This window comes from Lepisosteus platostomus, chromosome 7 (assembly GCF_059453375.1).
Source record: "Lepisosteus platostomus isolate fLepPlt1 chromosome 7, fLepPlt1.hap1, whole genome shotgun sequence".
Lineage (NCBI taxonomy): Eukaryota > Metazoa > Chordata > Actinopteri > Semionotiformes > Lepisosteidae > Lepisosteus > Lepisosteus platostomus.
This window is the reverse complement of record NC_142617.1, coordinates 19,752,840-19,779,038: the sequence shown is the minus strand read 5'-3', so window position 1 is coordinate 19,779,038 and position 26,199 is coordinate 19,752,840. Positions and strand designations below refer to the sequence as shown.

General features: G+C 41.2%; 1 protein-coding gene across 1 annotated transcript in view; it reads left to right on the top strand.

The window, feature by feature from the left end:
• urb1 (URB1 ribosome biogenesis homolog) overlaps window positions 1–24,658 on the top strand; it is a 42,015-nt gene extending 17,357 nt beyond the window's left edge. Inside the window, exons 19-39 of the mRNA XM_088639611.1 lie at window positions 369–577; window positions 1,604–1,825; window positions 2,537–2,716; window positions 3,500–4,337; window positions 5,173–5,377; window positions 6,084–6,270; window positions 7,227–7,285; window positions 7,730–7,911; window positions 9,230–9,340; window positions 10,036–10,099; window positions 10,951–11,119; window positions 11,712–11,814; window positions 12,965–13,125; window positions 14,060–14,171; window positions 14,263–14,369; window positions 15,444–15,587; window positions 16,383–16,492; window positions 17,371–17,565; window positions 19,800–20,041; window positions 20,931–21,533; window positions 22,846–24,658. Coding sequence (XP_088495737.1) covers window positions 369–577; window positions 1,604–1,825; window positions 2,537–2,716; window positions 3,500–4,337; window positions 5,173–5,377; window positions 6,084–6,270; window positions 7,227–7,285; window positions 7,730–7,911; window positions 9,230–9,340; window positions 10,036–10,099; window positions 10,951–11,119; window positions 11,712–11,814; window positions 12,965–13,125; window positions 14,060–14,171; window positions 14,263–14,369; window positions 15,444–15,587; window positions 16,383–16,492; window positions 17,371–17,565; window positions 19,800–20,041; window positions 20,931–21,533; window positions 22,846–23,057 — 4,415 coding nt within the window. The 3' untranslated portion in view covers window positions 23,058–24,658. The remainder of the gene's footprint in view (window positions 1–368; window positions 578–1,603; window positions 1,826–2,536; window positions 2,717–3,499; window positions 4,338–5,172; window positions 5,378–6,083; window positions 6,271–7,226; window positions 7,286–7,729; window positions 7,912–9,229; window positions 9,341–10,035; window positions 10,100–10,950; window positions 11,120–11,711; window positions 11,815–12,964; window positions 13,126–14,059; window positions 14,172–14,262; window positions 14,370–15,443; window positions 15,588–16,382; window positions 16,493–17,370; window positions 17,566–19,799; window positions 20,042–20,930; window positions 21,534–22,845) is intronic.
• The last annotated feature ends 1,541 nt before the right edge of the window (window positions 24,659–26,199 follow it).

The following is a 26,199-nucleotide window of genomic DNA, read 5'->3' as shown; positions in this document are numbered from 1 at the left end:
CCTCCAAAGTCCAAAACATACTGGTATGGTGGCTGCTGACCGTTGCTGCTGTGATAGGCTCCGCTTCCCCCGAAACCTGATTTGAAAGAAACAGAAAATAGCTTTAACTAGCCATGTTGCCCAGTCATTCCTAGTTCCTCATGGATTACTGTCTTTTGCCGTTTTATAATGTTGATTCATCTATGCACAAGCTTTTCTGAGTCAAATGTGTACAAAGAATTGGGCTTCTGCTTTAATATTTCTCAGACTGGTAATTGTGACCCTCCGACCACACACCTAGAGAGAGTCTGGTGCCTGTGGTTTTGAGTCCAATATGAAAAGGGTCAGCAAGGACCGCTGAGGAGATTCCTTGTTCGTGCCCTCCCCAGGTATGCACGGTGTGGTCCCCGAGTTCCTCATTGCTGTCCTGTCGGATGTGCTGCACTCCCAGAGGGACCCGCTGCCTCTCTGCCTGGCTCTGCAGCAGTATGACAAAGAACTGGTGTCCGCTGAAGACTCAACAGCCACACCTCCTGCCATCGTGGAGTTTCACCGCTACTACTCGCTCTGGATACCCCCTCAGGCCAGGGAGGAGCTGGTAAGGGGGGGTAAAGTACTGCTGCTAAACACATCCATGTCCTTTTTCATTCCATGTGACACCCCACAATTCCATTGTGGTGAATTGTGGGTTGTCATTTTTCGGTTACGATGCTTCATTGATGATAATCTTTATTTTATATTGCGCCTTTGATGACACATCATCACAGGGAACATTAAAACAAAACAAAGGAAAAGCAAAAATCACATACAGGTATACATCTTAATACACAATAATTTTATCTAATAAACACAGAATCAGAAGGCGCTGTACTTAAGTATTTTTTGGGACGGTTGTTTGAGAGTGCCAACAGGCTTGTAAAGTCTGTTTTTGCAGGGAGGTCATTCCACAGCCTTGGTGTAGTAGAACAGAAAACACAGCCTCCCCAGTCCTTCAAGGATCAATTTTTTAACCACTTCTTCCAGTGCAGGCTCATGGGGGAGCTGAAGCCCATCCCAGCTAGCAGCTAGCAACTGGCACAAGGCAGGGTACACCATGGACATGACGTCAGTCCATCGCAGGGCACAAACAGACATGCACACACTCACACCAGAGCCAGTTTTCCCAGACACCAGTTTGTTTATCCGATCAGTTTGTTTTTGGACTGTGGGAGGAAATTGAACCACCTGGAGGAAACCCACTTGAACACGGGGAGAACATACGAACTCCACACTGATAGCACCCCAGCTCTGTGAGGCACCAATGCCGACCACTGCACTGCTGCGCTGCCTGGCTGCAATCCAAAGAAAACTAAATTTAATATAGACAATGTATTGCATTTCTTTCTTTTTTACTATAGATTGGACTGGGTTTAGATTGTTAAGGATTTTAATGTGCTTTTTTATAAAACCAAATGGACAGATTATGTACTTTGCTTTTCTTTACAGATTATACCTTTTCTCCTAAGCATATCATCTTCCTTTAATTTTTTTATGTTTCATGACAATGAAATTCATGACAGCCTCTAAATTTCAGGGCATTCATTCTCTTCATTTTTGTTTCTTTGCACTCTTCCCCCCAAACAAGTTTAAATCATCAGACTTCCCTTCTCCTGATCCCCCCTCTGCACCTGGCTCATTTTCCTGTTTGATGAAGGCAGCCTACAGCAGAGGAGCCACCTACATGCTGCAAGACTCTTTCAAGGAGAGCGCTGAAAGTGCTGTCTCCAAGCTTCACACCAGCGACCTTCCCGTGGCTGTGAAACATGTTCTGCTCTACATAAAAACCTGTGTGGACAACTTCGGAATGGTAAGTTCTTTTGCCTGGATCTACATCTCCTTCCCCACCACGCCAGAAGGACAATGAATATTTCATCTGCCGTTACATGAGAGAGGACTCAACTTAGTATTTTCTTTAAGGCAAGCTACAGTAAGAAGGTGTGCTCAATAGGCAGGCTACATTATGCAGTGTTTTATGTCAAAAGCCCATCATGGCTAAGAACACTCCATACTGTTAGCTGGTAGCCTCAGGTACTGCCTTGCTCTAAGAGGACAGATCTGACTAGATTTGCATGTTACAGAAAACTCTTAATTGATGCAACTGTCTTAAATTACTCAGTGCTAACACTGTTCAGCAAGAGCTAACATACTCCTTAGCTCCTTAGTAATACAGCAGTAATACAGCTAACTGCCCCAAGGTGTTACAGTGAAGAAAGGAAGAGTAATATCATTTCAGTCCAAGTGTCTAAGACTTTTCATACCTGTCAACATGTAATGTGTATATAACTTGACTTTGACAATGATGATAGCAAATTATTTTTATATTTTTAAATATTGTTTTAGGATTAATGGTACTTTTTAGTCTTTTTTTGTTTTTTTGCACGTTAAACTTATAATTAAAGCGTAAAACATTGCTCCTTATTCATCCTGTTACTAGAAAGAACAGAAATCTGGATGGTGCTCTTATGTTTTCTAAGTAATCGTACTGGACTAGAGCTAAAGTATTCTGATTTATCTTCAGTTTTCAAAAGACACTGGAGTGGTATTACTGAATGTCTACATGGACCTGCTAAGAACCTTAATTAATAGACTTCAGTGCTTGGAAGAAACCGGTGAGGCTGTTTCTTCGAATTCCCAGGACGAATCTGACCTCTTTGTTGATGTGAATACAGCTCAGGATGAAAAAGCAGAGAAAGATCTGGTAGGTCTCTCCATGTTTGGTGCTTGATCCTATGGAGCATTTGTTTTTCCAAAGACAGTGAGACGGATACCTAAGGCAAAGGGCGTTTATGGATGATTTTGTTTACCTAATATAAATTCAAGTATCGGGAATTGTGATCTTAGCTTTCAGTGAGGTGTCGATATACAGTGAAACATAACTCTGGAACAATTCATTAGACATCTCTAAACACTGTTCCATTACCACCTAGCTTTCATGTGTTCTTAATAATGTGACTGAACTGTTTGCTTAATTCAACTGTTTCAGCTGTTCTTCTGAGCCTGAGGATGTTAATAGTTTTTAAAGATTTATAGATGTTGCTGCATGGAGTTGGAGTTGGCCTTGGAGTTGTGTACTTAAGGAGTAAATTATTCTTATGAAACTTTGTCACAAGCCCTGGGAATGTGGTATTATGCCAAATTTGCAAGCAGACTGACAGACTGACTGGTCCACAAACCAAAATTAAATTACTAAGATAATGGATTAATTTATTGGTTAATGGATAAACCTGGAAACCTGACATTAATACATTTTAACAAAAATAACAAAAGAATATTAATCTCTTTTTGTAGACTGTAGACTTATCTTTGCTTTTGGTAAGCTTTTTTATCAAGATGGCCTAAGAAAGATTTACGCTATCCTCAGATCTCCCTTTGCAAAATCCTAGGGTCTCTTAAAGAATTAAATGAATTACAATATAAATGTTTAGGATTACAAGATTGACAGTGCTCACAATAACAGTTTTTTTTTATTTCTGGCTTTCAGGTGCTGGGAGCTGTGCTCAAATCCATTTTCAGTCATCCAACTCTGGAGCAGTGGTTCCTAGCTGTAGAGTTGGAGTCACTGCCACCCCACAATCTCAACCCCATCAAATCCAAAAAGCTGTGCACACAAATCAGCTCCAATATCCTCAGCCTTCTGAAGCTAACTGCCCAGCTGATGGAAAACCTAGGTAGCCTTGACCTTATCAGCAAGTATTTAGCAGCCATTGAAAAGGCAGTTTTAAAAGAGATGGAAACAGCAAAGCTGAAGAGTTTGGCAAGAAGAACAAACAAGAGATCTCACCCAATAGAAGGATTAATGGAGTTTCATAAATACATGGAGCCTGCGAGACTCAAGGAAATTGTTTCAGCTATACTTCTTCTCCCACAAGAGTTTCTGGTTGTAGCTGGCAAGCATGGCTCCCCAGAGGAGCTTAGTGTGTACGCCCAGAGCGCGCTTCAGGTCTTAACTGAGAGCTCCCCGGAGGACTCCGTGTTTGTGTCGCACGAGCACTTCAGAGGCCTGGGAACGCTGCTGTTGTCGTGCTGCAGTGAGCCCCTGGAGATATTTCTGCTGAAGGCCCTGCAGACTGAGCCTGTCTGCTCTAAACTGGTACAAACCGACATTCTCATATACTGCCTCCAGCGCCTGACCCACACCTGCCAGGCCATCGGGGCCTTGCTGCTCCAGACCTGTGCAACACATCGTCTGCGGTTCGAGCTGTGGTGCCTGGAGCCAGGCAGCATGAAGCAAGTGGAGAAACACTTTGAGGCATTTCTTCCCCTTGTCAAAGTGTACCTGGAAATGCCAAGCTGCCAAGACCCCATGAGGCCCAAGGAAGGTATGACATTTTTTTTTCCCCAAAGTAAATTATCCTCCTGTGCTCATCATGCGTGTTGAAATCTAGTGAGTGCAACTGAAACTGTTTCTCAGACCACCCTGCGTTGATTCCACCAGTGGGCTGGAGATGTAACGGTAATAATAATAATTCCTTACAATTATATACAGTAGCACTTTTCTCGACACTCCACTCAAAGCGCTTTACAGGTAATGGGGACTCCCCTCCACCACCACCAGTGTACCTGGATGATGCAAAGGCTCACCACACACCAGCTATCAGTGGGAAGGAGAACAGAGGCCGTTAGTAGGCCATGATTGGTAAAGGCCAATGGGAAACTTGGCCAGGAAACCAGGGTAACACCCTTACCCTTTTTGAGAACCCCCCTGGGATTTTTAATGACCACAGAGAGTCAGGACCTCGGTTTTACGTCTGATACGAATGATGGTACCTTTTTACAGTATAGTGTCCCCATTACTATACTGGGGCATTAGAACCCACACAGACCGCAGGATGAGTGCCCCCCACTGGCCGCACTGGGCTGTAATTGTTACAGAGCCAGAGCATTTGAACAGTTACCCAATAGTCTGTTTAAGGTCTTACATCTTACCCTTAACCCTGTTGACTTTTTTTGGTTTGGAGAGGTTAAAGGGTGCTTGCAGCCACGTCCAGTGAAATTGTCCTCTCAATTCCTCCGTTTTTTATGAGCAGACGTCCTGATCTGAATGTTTTTACCACGCAACCTTTTAACAGTGGTGTTAATTAAACTATTGGTGCTATAGAGATTTGCAGTGTAGAAATATTCTTGTCCCCTGCTGTTTCTGTTCCTCCTGTGCAGTCCATGCCGCAGTGCTGAGAGATCTCAAAGAAGCTTTGCTGGCGAAGCTGTTGGACATGGTGCTGTCTGGCAGTCCAGCTCAGGCTCTGGCCTTGCAGGTGGATGTTCTCTCCGGCCTGATCAAGCTTGCGGCCCAGGTGGAAGACTTGGCCGGTGCCACTGACCGGCTCTCTTCTCTCCTAGAGAGCGTGGACGGTTTTGAAAGGTATACTGGTCCTTTGGTGTCCAAGCCAGCAAAACTTGCAGAGACTTTTCCACTTTTGCGAAAACGTTACTAAGGGCACCTTTTACCTGTGTAATTCCAATTAGTTGAGAAGTCGTACCATCCTGTGTGAAAAGTGAAGTTTGTGCTGGAATAAGTCTAAAGAAAGAAATGGCAGATTCCTGTGATTTAGAATGGTCCTTCAGGCATCACAATTTCAGATTATACTCCAGACCTGCTGTGCTTTTACATTGTAAGCACACCAGTAAGTATGTTGTGCCATGGCTGCTTTTTTGTATGTGTATTTATCTTGGCCTATATCTCCGAAGGATGGTGCCTTTTTACAGTATAGTATCCCCATCACTATACTGGGGCATTAGGACCCACATGCACCACAGAGTGAGTGCCCCCTGCCGGCCCCACTGACACCTCTTCCAGCAGCAACCTTAGCTTTCTCAGGAGGTCTCCAATCCAGGTACTGACCAGGCTCACACCTGCTTAGCTTCAGTGGGTTGCCAGTTGTGAGTTGCAAGGTGATATGGCTGCTGGCTTATATCACATATCATATCATATCATATTATATAATATCATATCATGGCTTTTGATCATATTGTGCATGCCTATCAGTTCTACTTTGAAAAGTGAATGAGATTCAATCTGTGTGTGACCTGTTGCAGATGGTTACATGAGCCTGTTTTGTGTTTGGCAGGTGGATGCTGGTGGATTCCATTACCGAAGGGCTTGCTGGAGCTCCACAGACCCAGGCCAGCTGGAAGAGATCTCTGCTAACAGCATCTTTTAAGTGGCTGAAGGCATCATACACCAAATACAAAGAGCAGGAGCAAGCCGTGCAGGAGAAGGAAGAGAAGATGCTGCAGCAGCTCCAAAGACTCCTGGTATATAGTTTGTTTCCACACAAATCATGTATCAAATCCTATAGTCCTAGCTGAATTCCAAAACCACGTGTTATAATAGTGTTTGGTGCATGTGAGTAGCCAGCTGTCTGGATTAGAGTCAGTCTTGGGGGTGTTTTCAGGGCTGTAATAAACAAGGCTACTAGCTTTATTTATGTTAATTAGTGTGTGAGACCTGTGTCATGTGTGGTTTGTTTGCAGCCTGAAATTTGCCTACTTCTCAACCCATTAAATGAGCCCATAAGATACATTACATACAAGAGGAGGCCATTCAAGCTCTCTGGCCCTTTTGAAGTTAGTCATTAATTGGTACTCCCACAACCCTTTGGGTTAAGACGGGCCTCCTACTTTTGCTTTTAAAAGCAATTTCACAGAGTTTAAATATCATTTTGCTTCCCATCAGTTAGAATGCCTGCCTTAGGCTTTGTCCAATTTATTTTCTTTACGGGAAGGAGGTTCAAAAGCCAATTTTACAGATGTCAAGTGCTGTGTAGAGTAACTAGGGAATGTAGTTCAAGTAGGTAGCTGCATCAAGTCAAGTAAACAAGTAAAGTTCAGCGGAAGAAGGCTCCACAACCGTAACATTGTGTTTCTTTTCTTCTCTTTTCAGCATGGAATAAACCTTTATTTGTTCCTAACTAGGGAATGTCCTATTCATAACCATTGCTTCCTGTCTGTTTTGGAAGAGCTATGATATTCAAGAGTGCAGAAGCACTCTTTATCTGGAGTGATCCTGTTCTCTGTGAAAGTAGTGTGTCCATGGTTTGCCTTTATCTTAGTGCTGTGTAGGGTTACAGTAGTGAGCCAAATTGAGAAGCAAATGGGAGAATTTAAATTGCAAAACCATTGCAAATTTATTGAAGAAGTGAAGTGTCAAGACCAGTGTTAAAACTTTGTGCTTTATTTATCCTACAATAAGGTCTGTGCTTGTCATACAGGGGTCTGTCAAACAGGTCACTGCATCGGACTGGAACAGCTTTGTGAAGACTGGGCTGAAGTAAGCTATTTTGGTATCTTTATTATATACATTCTCCAGACATATACAGCACACAGAGACAAGAGTGAAGGACCTTGCTAAGATTAAGATATTATATGAATGTGAAATTATTTAGGTGCCCAAGTTAAGAAGTCAAAATAAGGATCCTATTTAAAATTTTGTCACTTAACTACTTTATGAACTAAGGCCAAAGGCTTTTAAATTAGTCTGGAACACTTGGAGTTAACGTGAAAAGAAATGAGAAAATCTTTATCCATCTGATTTGGAATTCATAAAAGTTTGCTTGTTTATAAATTCAGAAGGAATGTTATTTTAGCTATCCTACACATGTTTTTGTGTATCCTGCAATCTGCATGCATGGTGCTACTATTAAAAGCATCAGTTTCAGTGGGTTTAAAAATACATTTCATGTGGACTCCTGCTCCCTCCTGTTTCACTGTCTAGGTATCGCTACAGAGACCAGGTCTTTTTAGAAAATCTGAATAACCTGCTGGTCCTGGTACATGAGGCTATCGATTCTTCGAAAGATCTTGTGGAATTGGGCACAGTTCACATGATGGTAACAAGCCATTCATTATTTTTGTCCACTCTACTGCCGGCAGAAGAGGAACAGAATGGAACGAAAGGTGACTGAAATTTACAAATGTATATCCTCTGTGTGGATTAATTTGCCTTAGGTGTGAGAGTGTATTTGCCCTGTGAGGGACTGGCATCCTATCCAGGGTGTATCCTCATCTCCCCCGCGGCCCTGCATCGGAAGAAGCGTTTAGAAAATGGGTGGATGGATATCCTGTGTATAAAATATTTATACCCCCCCCCCCCATCTGTTATCTCCAATCATCCAGAATCAACTTGATTGAGTGGTATGACCCTTGTCCTGTACAGCTCAGGGGAAAAGAGGAATCTGTATGTTTTTGTCAGAAATGCAGACCGATCTGTCGGTTTTTCAGACTGTGAACCCCATGGCCTCAAAAGTGCAATGCAGATTACTAGTTGAGCTCTCACTGACAACACTTCAAGCTCCCAGGAGCCCAGAGCCCCCTATAGGTGCTACTGAGCAACAGGTTAGAGATATACTGTGATGCCAAATCAAAGGACATTCTGGACGAAGGCTTGAGATTTTAAGCACAAGTACTGGCATCACAAATTTAACTGATAAGAATTTGTTTTTTCATCTGTCCTTATTTGTCAGCTACATCTCTTCCATGTTCATTGAAAAATCACTGAACAATCAGTCCAGCCCGAGTTTGCCCACCCTGGACTATGTTTTTGGCCAACTGTAGCTGGGAATGGCATAGTGGTTGTGTACATTTAGCAGAGCTTTGGATTGGTGGATTAGAGTAGGCAGGGATTTCCAGCGTAACGGTCACTCCTTGAACTGAGGTGCCCTTGCACCTGTGAGTGAGCAGTGTCATCAGAGAGAGCTGTATCGCTCCCCTGATCAGCGTTAATGCTGAAGGTAGTGGAGAGATCAAAGCATGTCAGATTCTGAAATTGGAAAGGTAGATAGCTGTTTTTTCTTTTTTATTACCGATTCACTTTAACAGAATGTATCAGAATAGAAATTAGAATGTTTTTTTTATTTGTAAAGTTAATAAATTATCAAATGCTTTTTTTTCCCATATCTACCGTTTGCATACACCCTTTCTTTCAATTTTGATATGATTTTTATCTGTTTTGTAAAGGATAAGAATGCAGCCCAAGTTCTGATTGATTTTAATTGTTTACAAGCTCTGTACACGTTTGTTTATCAGTCCTGTTGTTTAGAACCGAGAACCATCTTTTGAGTTAAAGTGGACCCAAATGGAGGTCAAGCCATTCACAATTTTGAGTTTTGCTTTTTATATAACAAGGGGAAATTTTATGAAAAGTAAAACGGAATACCTAAAACACCATAAACGTGGCTCAGTATTGTGATTTGTTTATTCCTTTGGGAATTCACAGATGCCCTCGTGACTGTCTTGCTTACCCTGGTAAAAAAGTGTCCTGGTGTTTGCAGCAGTGCTCATTTTTCTGTTCTTATGGGAGCGTATGGAGCAACTTTGAGTACCACAGGTAGGAAAACACAGCTCTTTTTCTGAAGTTTTGAGGGAAAAGTGAAGGAACTTCAAAGACCCTCTCTTCCCTGGTGTGGATTTCGATTCCCCTCTGCTTCCTGTTCCTGGCTCCTGGATGTTTTATACACTAATAATTGGGCTTCTAGTTATATCTTTATTGTCATGTTTAACAGTATTGCTGTAATAAAATAGTAGCTTTTTATCAAAGCACATGTTTCATTCAGTTTAATAGTGGTATAGTTCATCCATTTAACTCTTGACAGAAATATGTCTTGAAGAGCCAGATTTGTAAAGGCATTAATTTAATGGCAGCACCATCTAGTAGTGTTTAGGGCTCTGGACTCCAGACCAGAGGGTTGTGGGTTAAAATCCCAGATTGGACACTGGTGATATACACATGATCAAGGTATTTTTCATTGTAACTCAGAATGTATTCTCAATTAATGTATCTCATGGAATAATAGCTTAAATTAATAATATTAACAGGAGGCAAGGCACTTTAGTAATTTCTTTATTTGAGGATTAGGAGTGAGTTATTAAACGTATGTGTACAGTAAACAGTAAGACTTTATAGTGATGTAAAATGCTAAATTACTATGAGAGCGATCCAGAGTTGAAAAATAAAACTCCCCAAATTAATTTTAGGTAAATGTGCTACGTATATAATATAATCTCCAAATGTTTCTTTTTCAGACCAGAAAATGTTACAACTACTACAGGAGTATGAAAGAAATGGTGTTAGTCTGGTTGAATTTCAGTAAGTTTGCTATCTAGATCTGCGCTACTTTGACAGTTACCTATAGAAGGAGTGGTACTTGAACTGGGACTTCACAGATTCAATGAAAAAGTATCACTAAGATGTGTGTCTTAGGGTAGAATGAATATTAAACCAGCAGTAAAATTCACTTTTGGTAATAGTTCAATAGGTATTTTAAGCATCTGTTCTTCCTTAAGTATTTTTTAGCATTTGAAATTATTTTCTTATATACTGTACTTTGTTCTGACACATCCTCCTCTCAGTCACTCACGGCCCAAGAGTCTACGTCTTGGCTGAGAATCTGGCCCAGTCATCTCTAGTGGTGCTGAACCAATTGTGTGGCAGCTCTCGAGAAATCCCAGTTATATCTGGCAATTATTGTGGTCCAAGCTCAAATCTGTTGTGTCAGGCTCCATTTGTCCTGTTTTCTGAAACATTTTAATTATCTATCTGTCACAGATTAAGTCTTATGATTTCACTTCTTAATGGAAATTGTAGAATCTGCCATTAGGACTAAGCATTAGGAGGTCTGGTTGAGGTGTGGTGTTAATAAGAAATTTAACCCACTTGCTGGCCTCAGATTATTAACCCAATTTAAGATGTTTTTTCACCGATTAAATGGAAGAAACCTTTATTAAACCTTTAAATGGACAGTTTTTAAATTTGTGATCAGTAGGTTCATCAGAGTTTTGGTCTAATATAGTTTGACATCTTCAGGGCTAACAGGTTGTGTGTCACATGCTGTGATACACAACAGCTCGGAACTGTTGCAAGACAGACAGGAAGGGAGGGTCTTGCCTTCCCACGAGCCAGCGGGTTGGCCAACACGTGTCACGGTTTTGTTCCCCGAGGTCTCTGCTGTGGGGGCCTGCTGCCGTGGAGCACCACAAAGCCTCCAGGAGTCTAGGGAGCTCCCTGTGGCAGCAGCCCACCTCCCAGGATGTCCTGGCCCTGCTGAAACCAGACAAAATGCTTCACACGGCGCTGCACTTTCCTCAACAGCGCCGAATCATTCCGCAGGTAATGCAGTTCAGAGGCCACAAGCCATTCCCACACAGCTCCTTTATTTTCCCCTGAAGCCTTCCCTGTGTTGAAGGCTGTTGCTCAGAGCAGCAGAACACATCGACACAAGTTAGCATCCTCGATAAAGTAAAGAGGACCTATATTTATTTGGTACATAAATGATGTGTCCAGGTCCACTGTTTTATTCTGTGTGTACATTTCTTGCCACGCAGCTTGAAAAAAAAAAACAGTTGGACATGGAAAAAGAAAACATTTCTAGTGCTGTTTATATTTGTGATAAACTGTAAACAAAATAGAAATAACCTTTTTCTTTATTATTTGCCCATTTCATCCTTTTGTTATTTTACTTTTCTATTAACACAGCTCAGCCCTATAAAGACAGCAATGTATTCTGTCTTATCATAGATCTTATCTTCTGATGCATTTTGCTTGTCACAAGAATTTCAGGGTTTAGTGGGGAATTTGTTATGTTTAATTATTTTCTGGCAGATGTTAGTTCTGTTTAGTCTTGCCTGGTCTTTCGCCCAGTGAAGTTGTTTGTGGTTTCCAGTGTTAGCTGATGTTCTGTCATACTTTTCCCAACTTGCAGGATGAAGAGGAACTATTGTTCACCGATAAGCGGATAGGGGACCTGAGTGCTCTGTATGACCCCTGCTTTCTTCTTCCCCTCTTCAGTGTTCTTCTCAAGCCAGGTAAGACATCAGTCTGGCACTGCTGGTGAGTTTGTAATGTCAGGGTGTACCCTTGACTCTCAGGTTGGCTCTGTGGTTTGTTTGTTGTTCCTGCTTACTGGAGACACTGAGTGCAGACCAGCGGGCTGTTTGTCTTGCTGTTTGATGCCCATCCTAGCTGTAGACAGATCTTGGATGTTAATGTTTCATTTTGTGTCACAGCTTTTTTTTTCATTTAATTTTGTCATCTTACTGTTTATGCGTGATCATTATTGAAAATGATATGTTTCTTCTACAAAAAATTGTATTATAAGTCATTTTAGATGACTTAGGCATCTACTTAGCAAATTAAAAATAGTAAACTATCTGCCGATTACGTGTAGAGAAGCTCCCACTTTATGGCTGTATCCATCCATTTTCTCATCCTCCACTTATCCAGTACAGGGATGTGGGGGAGCCGAAATCTATCCCAGCAAGGAACAGATTCAAGACAGGTTACACCCTGGACTGGACGCCAGTCCATAGCAAGGCACACACAGAAACATACATGCAAATACTCATACCAGGGCAAAATATACAGAAACCAATTAGTATACCCATACGTCAGTATGCAGGAGGAAACCAAAACATTCAGTGGGTACCCCGTGAACACAGGGAGAATACCCAGGGCTCCAGTGCTGCAAAGCAGCAATGCTAAGTGCTGTGCCTCCACTCACTGTAGGGTACTCGAAACTATTTTAGTTTTCACAGGATAATGGATATTGCCAAAATGCCAGCACCAGATTCTAACTAGATAACGCTCTTCAAGAGTCACAATGTTTAAGTAATATTTGCTTTCCTGTTTTATTGGTACTGTTGCATTATGCACAAGAATTTGTGCATTTTGTAAAGCCTGAAGAGGATCTTTATTAACTTTTCTGTAATGGGAGATTTTCTTGCTTTTGTGCAATATACATGCTTAGGTGTTTGAATAGGTCTGCACAAAATATATGAAATAGTTATTTATAACATTTATATTGAAATAAATCATCGTTTCCTCTTCTTTACACCCATCTGTACAATTAATTATCCTTCTCTTTACAAATGGGGAGTCAATGGCACAGCCTGGCCCGAACCAGGCTGAGACGTCGGTAGTTTGTGTTATTTATTCTGGGCTCTTGTCTCTGGGCAGAGTGCGTGGTTGACTGCTACAAGTTTGTGTCCTGCAATGCTTTTGGCGTCACTGTAGCTGCTCTCAGCAGCTATGATCCCCACGTGAGAGCAGCAGCTTATCAGGTCTTGGGACAGTTTTATCACCATTTAGATGGAGCTCGGTTCAAGGAAAGAAGACAGGTAAGGCCAGCCGGTACTTAAAACAGTGGGCTCACGCTGTGTGTCAGTGTTTTGCCAACAGACATCAATTATTCAATTGGTAACGCTTAACTTGAACTACGTAATAGCTCCTTCATATACACTACACAATGTATCGGCGTGCACCAGCCTATGCTTTGGCAAACACTTGTGCCAATGACGTTAGAGGGAGCAGTTATTCCAAACAGTTCTCAACAAGAGACACTACGGAGGAGAGCTAGGAGCAGAATTCCAGAATTCTGAGTCAGGTGAAAGTGCTGGAAGACGGCATGAAAGATTTGAGAGATAACCAGAACTTTCTGCAGATGTGAGACCGAGACAGTGGTCTTGCTATGTTTATGTTAAAATTGATTTTGTCATATGGTTTTTATGCCTATCATTATCTCATGTTGTATGGTGTTTATGAAGACTTTATGACAGACACTATCAAGTAAATTGTAACCTTATTTATTTTAGACGCTGTATCTCTGTTTAGTGCTTAGTACAATAAAAACTTACAGAATTGTGATCTGTCATCAAATGATATTTCAACTACAAGAGCGCATTTTGTAATTTTTTTTCATATCTCAGAGATACTACTTCACATACGAAAATGGGAGAACTGTAGAAACTTCACACAGGAATCAAACTCGGGGCCCAAGAGGCTGCAGTGCTAACAGTCACTCTATCATACTACACTAAATGGGAGCATGAGAGCAAAGTTTAACTGCAAGGAGCCAGTTCACCACCAGCAGGTCTAAGCATGCCGCAAGTCTCAGAGGGGATGTCAATATTTATCTCATCAAATCCAGCTTGCAGATGTGCCTGGATTCTAGGGTACAAGTGAGCACATAGAAGTCAAAGGGCTTGTTCTCCTCCTATTCTTCTCCCTTCGCCTCAGTGCAGTTTATTTCTGTGTTGTGGTTTTGTGTCGTAGTTGCTGTATCTGATGGATGCTGTGAGGAATGGTATTCGACAGCCAAACATTAGGCTTTCATTCCTGCTGGTTGCGTATATTTCTAGAGTGGCCCAGCAAATGCTCAAACCAGGTTAGTCGCTTATGAATTTGGAATTTGTTTGACTCTCTGCCCTTCCTTCAGCTCGGATTCTGACATGTTCTTTTTTCCTCCCTTTTCCTAGAGGAACACATGTATGTGGTTCTCAACAAGTTTCTCCTATCCCATCAATATTTGGACCTTCAAAAGGTCCCTGGCTTCTTCAAGCTGTTTTACAGCTTTGATTTGGAGGTAAATGTTTCATATGTTAAACTGATATGACATTAAATTGTGTTTTCTCTCTCTTTCGTGCACAATTCATTACAGCAGAACACCTAATATCTGTTAACATTGCTTATTGCTCCATCCATCCATTTTCTAATCACTTAATCGAATACAGGGTTACAAGAGAGCCAGAGGCTATCCCACCAAGAATTCGGCACAAGGCCATCACTGGGCATGCACAAAAAAAATGCTTACATTCATACCAGGGCTAATTTAAGAACACTTTATTGGCCATATACAATTTCTTGCATTAGGAATTTGTCTTTTCGCATACCCCAGCTTGCTCTCCATGAGACACACAGACAGGGAGAGAAGCTTGGGTTCAGAGAGCAGGGTCAGCCATTTATACGGCGCCCCTGGAGCAGTTGAGGTTAAAGGCCTTGCTCAAGGGCCCAACAGAGTAGGATTCCTCTGCCAGCCACAGGGTACGAACCAGCAACTTTCCAGCCACAGGCGCAGATCCTTAGCCACAGAGCCACCGCTCTGCCCCTATTTTCCCAGAAGCTTGTTAACCTACCAGTATGTTTTTGGACTGTGGGAGGAAACTGGAGCTCCCAGAGGAAATCCAGTCATTGAACCCAGGGCCCCAGAATTGCAAGGCAGCTATGCTAATCACTGCCATCGTTTTCTGTTATTTTTTAACTATATTTAATAAAAGCATATTTTATCTTATCAGACATCTCCAATACTTTTACAGAGGGAGGATTGCCTTTATTTTAAGGCACAGGATCTCTCACAGGAGTGTTTATGTCAATTTGCAGCAGCAACATCAACATTTCTTTCAGCATTAAAGGAAGACATTGGAGGCTGTCCACAATTAATAGAAAGTTTATTGCTGTAACCTGCCGGAAACAAATGAGCTCACTTACAGTCTTAACACTTTGTATATTAGAGTTATTGGAAGCCAAACCCATTTATTCCTGTTTAGTTTCTAAAACAGAAAGTGAAAACCTATGGCTACCATGTGGATTGTTGTCCACAATAAGAAAAGGTTTAAAAGAAACAACTGAATAAAACACCAATGCATTTTTTTCTCTGCAGCATAAAGTGGAGCGTCACTGGCTTCTTGGTTTTCTTGTTGAAGGACTGAAAGACAAGAATTGCTATGAGCTGTGTGATCGCCAAGGTGTTTTTCAAATCCTTTTAAGCTACTGTAGCAATCCAATCTGCGAGGAATCTGTTCAGGTGAGCCACACGTCAGGTCAGAAAGAAAACAAGAGTTTAAGAGATTGTAGGAACTATGCATCTCAAAACTGCTCTTGTCTCTCAAAGCAGATGAGAGAATTTCTGAAAGGGTGTGTGTGTTTTTTGACCATTATTGTTTTTGTTGGAGTATTAAGTTGTGTGACTCTGAGCAGTGCTGTATAATGCCCAGCACTCTTAAAACTCTCTGGAAAAACTTTAAATTACAACAGAATAAAAATTAAGTGCAATGTGCACAGTGCAAACTTTAAACTGACTGAAGCAACTCAGACTGTAACTCGGGTCTGACTAGCTTCTGTGCTGCATGTGTTATAAAGTCACAATCCAAAAACTTGTTTGCATTTAGTCATATAATTCAAGTTAAAAAGTAAAAAATACAATTCCCATTATCTTCCTGGAGGATATCCAGAGCTCATTGTGTAAAAAATGCACGTTATATTCTCCGTTTTGTCTCCCGGGTCTGTTTCTCTGTTCTCTGCGTACTGTAAGGAGTTGGGATACTTTTTGTGTTCCTTTGAATCTTTCAGCCTAAATTACCAATGATTTCTCTTCAGTCCTATAGTTCCAGTATTTAATAGTCCCAGGACATTAGTTTCATTATTAGAACGTACCAACCACAGTTGACAAGGAATATTCTAAATCAGTCAACACTGGGAGTGTTAGTTTTAATATTACGTCTCCCGATCTGGACTCAGCACTTTTAAGTGTGTATCTCAGCACTGTCTTTGGCTGTCCTGCTGGGTTGTTGTCATCTCTTATGTAATCCTTATGTCTCAGATTCAGATTTTAGACGTCTTACGGCAAGCTGCCCATGTGACAAAAGCTGCTTATGAGCTCATTAAGTGTCATGGCCTTTTAACCTGGATACTGCAAGTCCTAGAGAAGAGGTGAGTCAGCCCATCTGGGGAGTATTTACAAACCTTAGCATCTCACTAGGAGGTTCATTCATCCACCCCAGTTACATAACATCCTCATGGCATTGCGTCAGCAGCTTGGCTCCTAAATGAATTCAGCATATCAGCAGGCCACTCTCTGCCTCTGGGGCACATTCTACAGCCTTTTACCTTTGCCCGACACATTTTCGAGGCTAAAGAACCTCTGTCTTAAAGAGCCCCCCAGTGCAGTTAATCTTACCCTAAGCGACCATTTAAAAAAAAAATGGGAAGAATTACTGATCAATGCAATGCTAGTGTACTGCAAACTAATCTCTGGTCCTGTATTTGTGTTCCAAAATCATTTCTAAACAATTTAACATGTCATCCACAATTAAATCATAAAATAGTTCCAAATATTTGTAAATTGCTGATTAAGTGATTTTTCTACTGTATAAAACCTACTTGATTGGGACTATACAGGAGCAGTTAAAGTGCATTATTTTAAATTTTGTATATAGCCTTTTATTGTAATTGGTCACCTTGGATAAAGAGCATCTATCAGTATGAATAATCATATTGGACACACTTGTCAGTTTCTCAAGCAAGGAAAAAATAACAGTCAGACAACTGAGACCCCTTTTTAAGAAAATGTTTATTAAGTGAATGTATTTTGTGATGTAGAAGCTGTTTTTGTAATTTCAGTCATGACATGAAAATCCAGAAAACCATGATACATTTTCAAATTTACAACGAACATAAGGAAGAGGAGAGAAAAAACATTTTCTGTTGTACTAGGTTTTCTGGAGCTGGAATAAGACCCAAATAGAACAAGGCACTATGAAATCCATAGTTATTCTGACAATGTTGGTATCTGTGGTTTTTTCTTGTAGGTTTATTGAAAGCAGAATCCTGTCCAGCCTTATTTCTCTAGTGCACACTCTCTGGTTCACAAACCTGGGTGATAAAGAGAGCAGGGCGGTCCACTCTGCTGCTGACGAGACTCCCTCCAAGACCTTGAAGTGTCTCCCTCTTCCCCTCATCGACGAGTTTGTGCATTTGCTGCTTGCCTTCATCAGACACATTCAGTAAGAACTTATGCACCATTTAGCCAAATATCCTGCTGTGTGAGGGGTTGACAGTGAGCGAATATCCTCTAAAAACAAAAATCATTGCAAAATAAAAAGTCTTCCAGTACAGCTGGGGAGTATTTACAAACACTGGCATTTCGTTAGGAGGTCTCTTCATCCGGTCCAGTTACATCTTCATGGCTATGTATCAGCAGCTCGGCTCCTGAACGGATTCAGAAAATCAGTCACTGCCTGCTTCTTGGGCACATTACATTTCCTGACACCATTAAATAATCATAACATAATTGTAGCACTTAATTTGTATAGAAGGATGTGTTTGGGCACAGTGATAGTAATACGATTGTAAAAAGCATGCTCAAAACCTTTATGTCTATTTGAAGTGTGTAAAAAAGAACTAAGATCACAGGTGCTGCAACAGTTAATCACCAGCTGTCAAAAACTATCATCTTCTGTTCTACATTATGAAAAGATTGCCTGTGGTGGACTGGCACCCCATCTGGGATGTATCTTGCCTTGCACGTGTTGCTTGCCACAATAGGCTCTGGCTCCCCACGACCCTGAATTGGAAGAAGTGGTTAGAAAATCCATCCACAGGTGGATGGGCTGTAAAGAGGTGTAGACATGCCTAAACATAATCATAATCAAACATGTCTGATTTTGTGAACATGGTACCAGGTACTATAGTACCAGAGCTTTAAGGTTTAGAGATGCTGTGTCCATACAGGGAGGATGTGAAAGTCAGCTTGTACTGTATATCATGAAGAGAGAGATCTGCTTTACATAAAGATACAGGCACTCCCAAGGTTACTGTGACAGGACTGCCTCTACCAAGGAGGATCATGAAGTCTAAACACAGAGAGAGAAAAATACAGGTTAAAGGAGATTTTATTGTCCCAAATTTCAACAGTCTACACAAAAACCTACTCTAACCAGCCCATCTCCAAATCAGTGTAAATCCCTTTATATTCCAAACTTGTCTAAATCAAACACATGAGGATGTGGCCTTCAGTTCATTCCAGTCCATCTGGGCACAGATGGACACAAAGACACACAGGTTAACGGTTAACAGTTTAACCTTCCACTATGTCTTTGGACAGTGGGTGGAAGCTGGATGTCACACAAAAAAGGGAGAACTTCACACAAAATCCAGGAATTGAATCCAGGGCCCCAGTGCTGCGAGACACCAATGCTTATCACTGCTAACTTCACTTAGAAATTTGAATGTATATAGAACTATTGTAAATGATTTCTACAGTGTCCATTTAATCCATAGATATTTTTATGTTGTTTTCTAAATACACTGTAATCATCAGAAAATCTGTTCATGTAAGCTAAGCTATATGGCTTGAAGACTGACTTATGTAGAGTAAGTTCCATACAGATTCCTAACCAATCCCTTAAACAAGTTAAAGACTAGAAACTCAGGAACCTGTTTCTGTGGAGAAAGACGGCACTCCCTCTTGTGGACACCAGTGGTGTATATCCTAGACCGTGGTGTCTATGGTATAGTCTTGTCCATGGCAACGCGTTAATTGTGACAAAATACAAGTAATATTTCTGGTACTTCTTTCTCGGTGTTATTTGCAGCCTTTCTTAGTAGTCAAGTCAAATGCAAAGACCTTGGGAGTCATTGTGGCTTATGAACTCAAAACTGACAATCGTATCAGAACCACCTGATCAGGTATCAGGATTGCTTAACCTTCACCTAAAACACATTGCTAAAGTAAGGAAGGCCCTTGCAGGATTAAAGCTCCTCACTGCCTGCACTGACTAATTTAATTGTTTGCTTGGAGGTTTACCTAAATCTTCAGTCTCCAAATTATCAATACATAATTGTCCTGCTCTAAAACTAAGGCTACACAACACATTACTCCTGTTCTTCAATTGCAGGTGTCCCAGTCTCTTTTAGCATTGATTTTGAAACTGTTTTACTGACTTATAAAGTGTTCCTCACCTCAGATCCTGCTTGCTTAGCAGAGCTGTTTTCTCCCCTGAACCCCTTAGATGTGGAGTTCCCTCACAGGATTCAGCCATGGTACTCTGAAACAGCTCCAGGGTACTGCTCATCTTCCGGCAGCTAGGCCTCCTTTTTTATGGAACCTCTTTCTTAAATCCATTAGGGGATCGGACACGCAAGACTTGTTTGAGCTGACATTTGATGTTTGCCCCAGCAAAAATCATCTTGAGGTCTATCATTGATTAAATTTCGGATTGTGTTTTGTGTTTCACAGGACCTGTTCGAAAGCTCTCCAGCTGGCTCAGTTCTTACAGACGCTGAGCTCAGTGCTGACGCACCGGAGCACAACCCTTGGTACCTATAGGGAGAAGGGACATATGACCCTGAAAGAGAGGACATTGTCCTGCACTGAGGCTCTCATACTCCTGCACAAATGGAGCACCACAGCAAAAGACACTCCAATTCTGAATGCTATTCATTCCGTGGCACACAAGCACAAAGTGAAGGAACTACTGAGTGAGTATGTGTGAGAACTGTAAACCTCAGTGTCTTAGGAAATAAATACTGAAAGCTGTACTGAACTTTAAGGTGTACTTTACTTATTTTTTTATGAATGCATGCTAGAAGATTTTAGTGTCAAATCTCAGTAATAGATCAGTTTTCAGCATTAACCTTGAGTCTCAGACTGAATTAGTATCCAGTGTGTGGTAATTTCTCTTTATATTTTCTACAAATTACAGAAACTTTTAATTTGCCAAAACATATTCCTTAGGCTTTATTCTACAGTCATCTTGAAATATAATCATCCACCTTCATGAGATTGTTAATCCTTGGAAAGAATAGTGTACACCAAGACACAGCAAAATCTGCATTGTGTTTGAAAATGCATCAGTGTTACCACCTTGTAGCCAGATCTCATCAGATCCCAGAATATAAGCAGGGATGGGCCTTGTCAGCAGGGACAAGAGACTTCTAAGGCAAACCATGTTGCTACTGTAGGTGGTGTAGATGGATCAGTAGGTGGGACTCTTCCACAATGTTCAAACCAATATCCCAGTAAGGTTTAAGAGGCAATTCCCTTTGGATGAGACATTGAACTGAGGTTCTGCCTACTTGATCATTAAAAATCCAGTGTTACTTCAGAAGAACAAGGGTGTTCACTCTGGGATTGTACAGTCTGAACTCCTTACAGTTCCCCCTTAATTCAGTGAGTAAAACACCTTTTCCTTTTCACTTCTCCTCCTGATCTGTTACGTAGTCTGTTGGCTGGTGCAGACTGGCTGCTGTGCATTGAGAATCCCTTTCTGTGTGTAAAGTGTATAAGGATCTTTTTACACGACAAGCACTATATAAATGTGAAAATTATCATTCCTATGATTATTTTTTTTCCTTTCATGCCTTTCAGAGACCTCAAAAGAGAGGACCAGAGGCAAGGGCTTCTCTTTACAGAGCCAGGGTAGGTTAGGGGAGAAGGCAGATGAGTCGATGGCTGCTGGAATTCAGGACCAGCTTCCACTGCCCACCTGTGAGCAATTCCTGAGAAGTATCTTCTGCTCCTGGGAGCCTGCCATCCTCCTAGGGCCACACTCCTCTGATGGACCGACACCGACGGCCCAGCCGGGACCTGCTTCCAGTGTCGCAGACAGCGAGGGGCTGGCTGGCGCTACGGCCCACCTGCTGGTGAAGTGGGGGTTGAAATCTTTAGTCACGGCCCCGCTGGATCCGAGCGATTTACACAAATTCCTGCAGTGGATCCACAGTAGCGTCTTGCCGTTCCCTGGGGTAGTTGGAGCTCTTCTCCAGGACAGTGCGGCGAAGCACAACTTTCTGAGACTTTACCACCAAGCCTGTGAAAACCTCCACTCCGTTGGTGTGGGTGGAGTTCACCTGTTCACGTCCATCATGACCTGCCTGCTGGAAGCACAGGGCTGCCCCCGTGGAGCTCTTTACCAAACAACACTGAACGTGTGCTTTCCTGACTCCGCTCACGTCGATGAATCGAGAAGAGGTAAGCAACTCACTCTATGAATTGGCTTCATTACTCTGCTCTCCTCCCCACTGATAGCTGATGTGTGGTGAGCGTTTTGGTGCACTATGGCTGCCGTCGCATCATCCAGGTGGATGCTGCACATTGGTGGTGGTGGAGGGGAGTCCCCATTACCTGTAAAGCGCTTTGAGTGGAGTGTCCAGAAAAGCGCTATATACGTGTAAGCAATTATTATTATTATTATTATTATTATTATTATTATTATTATTATTATTATTATTATTATGCTACTAATGCATGTATCCATTTATTCTTTGAAAGCTAGTTCTTCCCGGCCATGTTTGTGGCAACCCAGAGCCTGTTATGGATTGATCGAGCACGAGGCAGAACTGGGAAACCTGTAGACACCTGGGGAAAGCATGCAGACTCCACACAGATAGGCTCCCCAGCTATTCCACTCTTTCAATGGAATTAAAACAAGTGACACTTGGAAACAGCATTACTCTCTAACATAGAAAAATGTCTAAAAGAAACATTTGGAACTGATATTTGAGGTGTTGAAATGCTCGTGATTCATTGATTTGCGTTTATTCTTATATAATAATGGAGAGCTCCTGTTTCTGCTCTTTCATTAAGAAGTGTTCTTCTGTTTCTGAAATATATAGGTCCTGTCAAGTTAATTAGTTAGCAGCAGCCAGCTTGTGCATACACTTTATCTGATCAGATGTAAGTTACTTAAGATTCACTGATAAACTCTTAAACAATATATGAGTTAAATTATACTTAACAGTCAGAATAATTGACTGCAGAATCTGGGACATGACAGAATAGTTAATCAGCATTGTGAATGTGCAATCCTACTGCATTCTCTGCAGCAGGTAGAAACTACAAATGAAGCAAAATGATGCTTGAGATGGCACAGCACCCGAGGAGTCGTTGCCTATGCTTATATCCAGATGTCTCTGGTTCAAATATTGGCTTTGTCACTCACAATCATAACATAACAACTAAAACAATACTGGAAGTATATGTTTGGCAAATGCCATCATTTGTAGCAATAGTAGTGGTAGTGTTCAAATCTATACCAAACAGAATATATATAGAATACATTACATACTAACATATTTTCAAGGCCTTATAAACAATCAGGATGGGAAAAGTTGACAATTGAAATTCAAATTCTATTTTGTTGGAAAAGAATACTTTTGTTTGGATTACAGACTCTTGTTTTTGAAAAGTTTCTTTTTTCTTTCTGTCATCTTATATTTTGAATTGACGCGTTATTCAGTAATTCAGATGAGAGTACAGCTTCTGTTTGTTTTTTTTTCCCCAGAAGCTGGGCTGTTGCTCATGTCGCAGTACATCCTCGAGTTGTGGACAGGGGCACAAGAACCAACACTGTTCCTAACTCACGTCAAGCTGGTGACACAGACCAAAGAGACAGGCAGAGCAAGGACTCTGAAAAAGAAGGAGCACAGCACAAGCCAGGCAGCGGTGTTCTCCATTTGTAAAGAGCTTTCTGTGGCTCTTGGATCCTCTGTGTGACCCTGTAGGCCCATACAGACTGGGAGCCAGCAAAAGGACTTTGTTTTGGCTGAAATAGCATAGGACTTGTATCCTTCCAGAATGACCAGGACCGGTTTATTCAATCTCAAGGAACAGGTTCCAAAACCTTTTTTTTTCTTTTTTCCCCCATTAACCTTTGAGGTTTTGTTTTTATAAATTGCAAAATATAGCAATGTATATGAATACGTATTTTAAGGACAAGATGTTGTTTAAAAGCATTTCACTGTTTTAGAGTACCACCCGGTACCACTTCAACATTTTGAGCTTGATCTCTTCCTTGAGAACAGAAGCTGTCAATGAAATTCTTTAAAATCAGTTACAGTCCTTTACTCCAAGTTTTATTTTATATGAAGGAATATAAAAACAGTACTAATAGAGTTATTTATTCACTGATCAGCATAAGACCCAGCTGTAAGCAAGAGTGAGTGAAATTCAGTGACCAATAAAACCTGGCAGTAAACAAGAGGACCACACTGCCTTTTTGTTTTAATACAACCTTGAATGCAGTACATTTATTTCATTTTTTCACTTTGGAATTAAGCAGTTAACAGCACTAATAAACAGTCTGGATGTAAGGCACTTGGAGAGATTTGCTCCTTTAGTGCATAATATGTTCTATAAAGATGTGAGCTTGAATACAGTTTCATGAAACAGCAGCATATCAAAAATTGTGACCAGTCATTTACGTTTTTATTTTAGCTGAGTTAGGAAATTATCCAAAGTAATTCTGAATTAATAGTCTTGTTAGGGTCTGCTTGGTCCTAAATGCCTGGACTCCATTTTGTATTACTTATGCAAGTGATTTTCACATTGTATACACTGAGCTAAACCAGGCTTTCAAACACCATGGTTTATTCGGATATTTAACTATCAGTTGAAATCTGATAACCAGAGGCAGTAATCCCAGATTTCTGGGTTTGCTGGCTCTGCTTCTGAGTGTTTGTTTGAATACCAGACTGGCCCCTACAGTCCCTGCTCCAGCACTAGACCTCTGAAAATGAAGCTGACGATAACAAAGATATCATTTTGCTTTAAATTTAAAACCGTCAAGGTTTTCAGTGGAAAGAGTGGGAAAGGTGAAATCTGATTTGTGTATAGTTACGCAATTTAAATAGTTACAGATTTTTCAGCTACCTTTTCAACAAAATAAACATTCAGTTGAATGAATGAACAAATAGATATAAAAAGCAGCATGGGAAAGACTGAATCTGAACCATTTTTGTCTTTAAAGTTGTTTTTAAGTTAAAAACACAAGTAAACATTTAGTGTTCTGTGTTTCCCTCCAAACCAGTTGTAGTATATTCAATGGTAAGAATTAATAAGAGTTAATTCTGGATTTCACTCTTTCTGAACTCCTAATGGTTTAATTCATTAGTGAAAAGTTTAAATAATTCATTTGTGTTAATCTACAAAAACCATTCAGATTGCAGTTTTTTTATAGGACAGTCCATTGTGGCAAGAAATTTTAAAAATATTAGTCTATACAGTATGATGTCTCTTTCTGAGTTGTTCCAGGGAATCGTGTGCCATTTCAGATTTATTTTGTCCTCCAGATCAGCAAAAGGTTAAGATTGGGGGGGGGGGGAATCATCAGAAATCATCATTATCTGAGAAACAGAATTTTTCTCAGGGTATCCAGGGGGCCTATTCCAGCAGACAACGGGTGCAAGGCAGGATGCACACTGGATGGGACACCAGCCCACCACAAGACAGACTAACACAAGCACAAACATGCATGCATTCACACCAGGGCCGATTTTCCAATAAGCCAATTGATGTACCAGTATTTCCATGGGTTGTGGGAGGAAACCGGAGCACCCGGAAGAAACCCACATGACCAGAGGGGGAACATGCAAACTCCATACAGACAGCACCCTACGTTCTGTAATTGTACTAGGGCCTCAGTGCTGCAAGTTCTGAGTCCGCCCACCCTATGAAAAGTAGGACATACCTGTGATTGCCATTTGGAGGGTGTCGGTTTATACTAATTACATCACAGAGTTCAAAGGGAAAGCTGGGAGGTTTGTAGAAGTTCTAGAATCCCCAATCCAGAGTCCAGAGAACTGGGATTAGCCTGGCTGCAGATCTGCTCCAGCACTCCTTGCTCTTTCTGCACTCAAGGTCTGGATTTTGGAATCGATTCCAGGCCTTGTAGCCAGAGTATAGTTAATTGGCTCCTATATTATCAAAGCATGTAGCCTAGGGCTTTGTATTGCTGCATACAGAATACAGAGTTACACATACAGGTAGCTACCAAATAACTGTATAGCTCCATATGTTCATTTCCCTTGTCTGTTTGCTAATACATTACATTATGTTGCTCTGATCACAAAGTCCTGTTCCCTATTGTCTGCTTTGTGAACTTGGCTCTTATTTACAGATGAAATGTCCTGAGCAGCCAACTCTTGGATCCTAACTTCAGGATAAACAGGATGTCAATGGAGACGTCTTTGAATTGGGTTGCCTGTGCGAAAGAAAAAAAGCCTCTTATCAGCAGGAGCACAGGAGCGCTTTTCTTTTTCATGTTAACCTCTGGAGAAAATGTAAATCTAACATGCACAATTTCTGCTGGTATTTTTGAGCACATTTTAGTTTCACCACTGTTTACTCCACTCTGCTGAATAATAACCACTGAACGACGTTTATTCAAAATGTGGATACAGTTGATTGTTAACTCTCTTATGTTTTTGTCTGGGAGTGTCTTGAAAGAAACTGATGCAGGATGTATAAACTTTAGGGTAGAGTTTCAAAGCCCCAGTGGTTGTTGGTCTGACAATAAGATCTCCTTGTTTCATTTTATAGTGGCTTGGTGTCCAGTCCTGGTCCTGGGGGGAGCCAGTATATATGTCAGTCTCTTCAAAAGCTCCAGCACTCAAAGAACTGTTAGAAGCTGTTAAATTGGTTCTATTAAGTCAATAATAGGTTTAGAGTTGAGTTATAATGAAACCCTACACAGACACTGGCCCTCAAGAGCCTGCTTTGGACAGCCCTGGTACAAATGTGTTTTTCCTTGTGCAGGCCCAACCCCAGTCTTCTGGGAACTGAATGATTGCTACATTCTGTGATGACCTTGTCCTGCTCTTGAACCCTTACAGACACATCTGAAATGAACAGTAACACG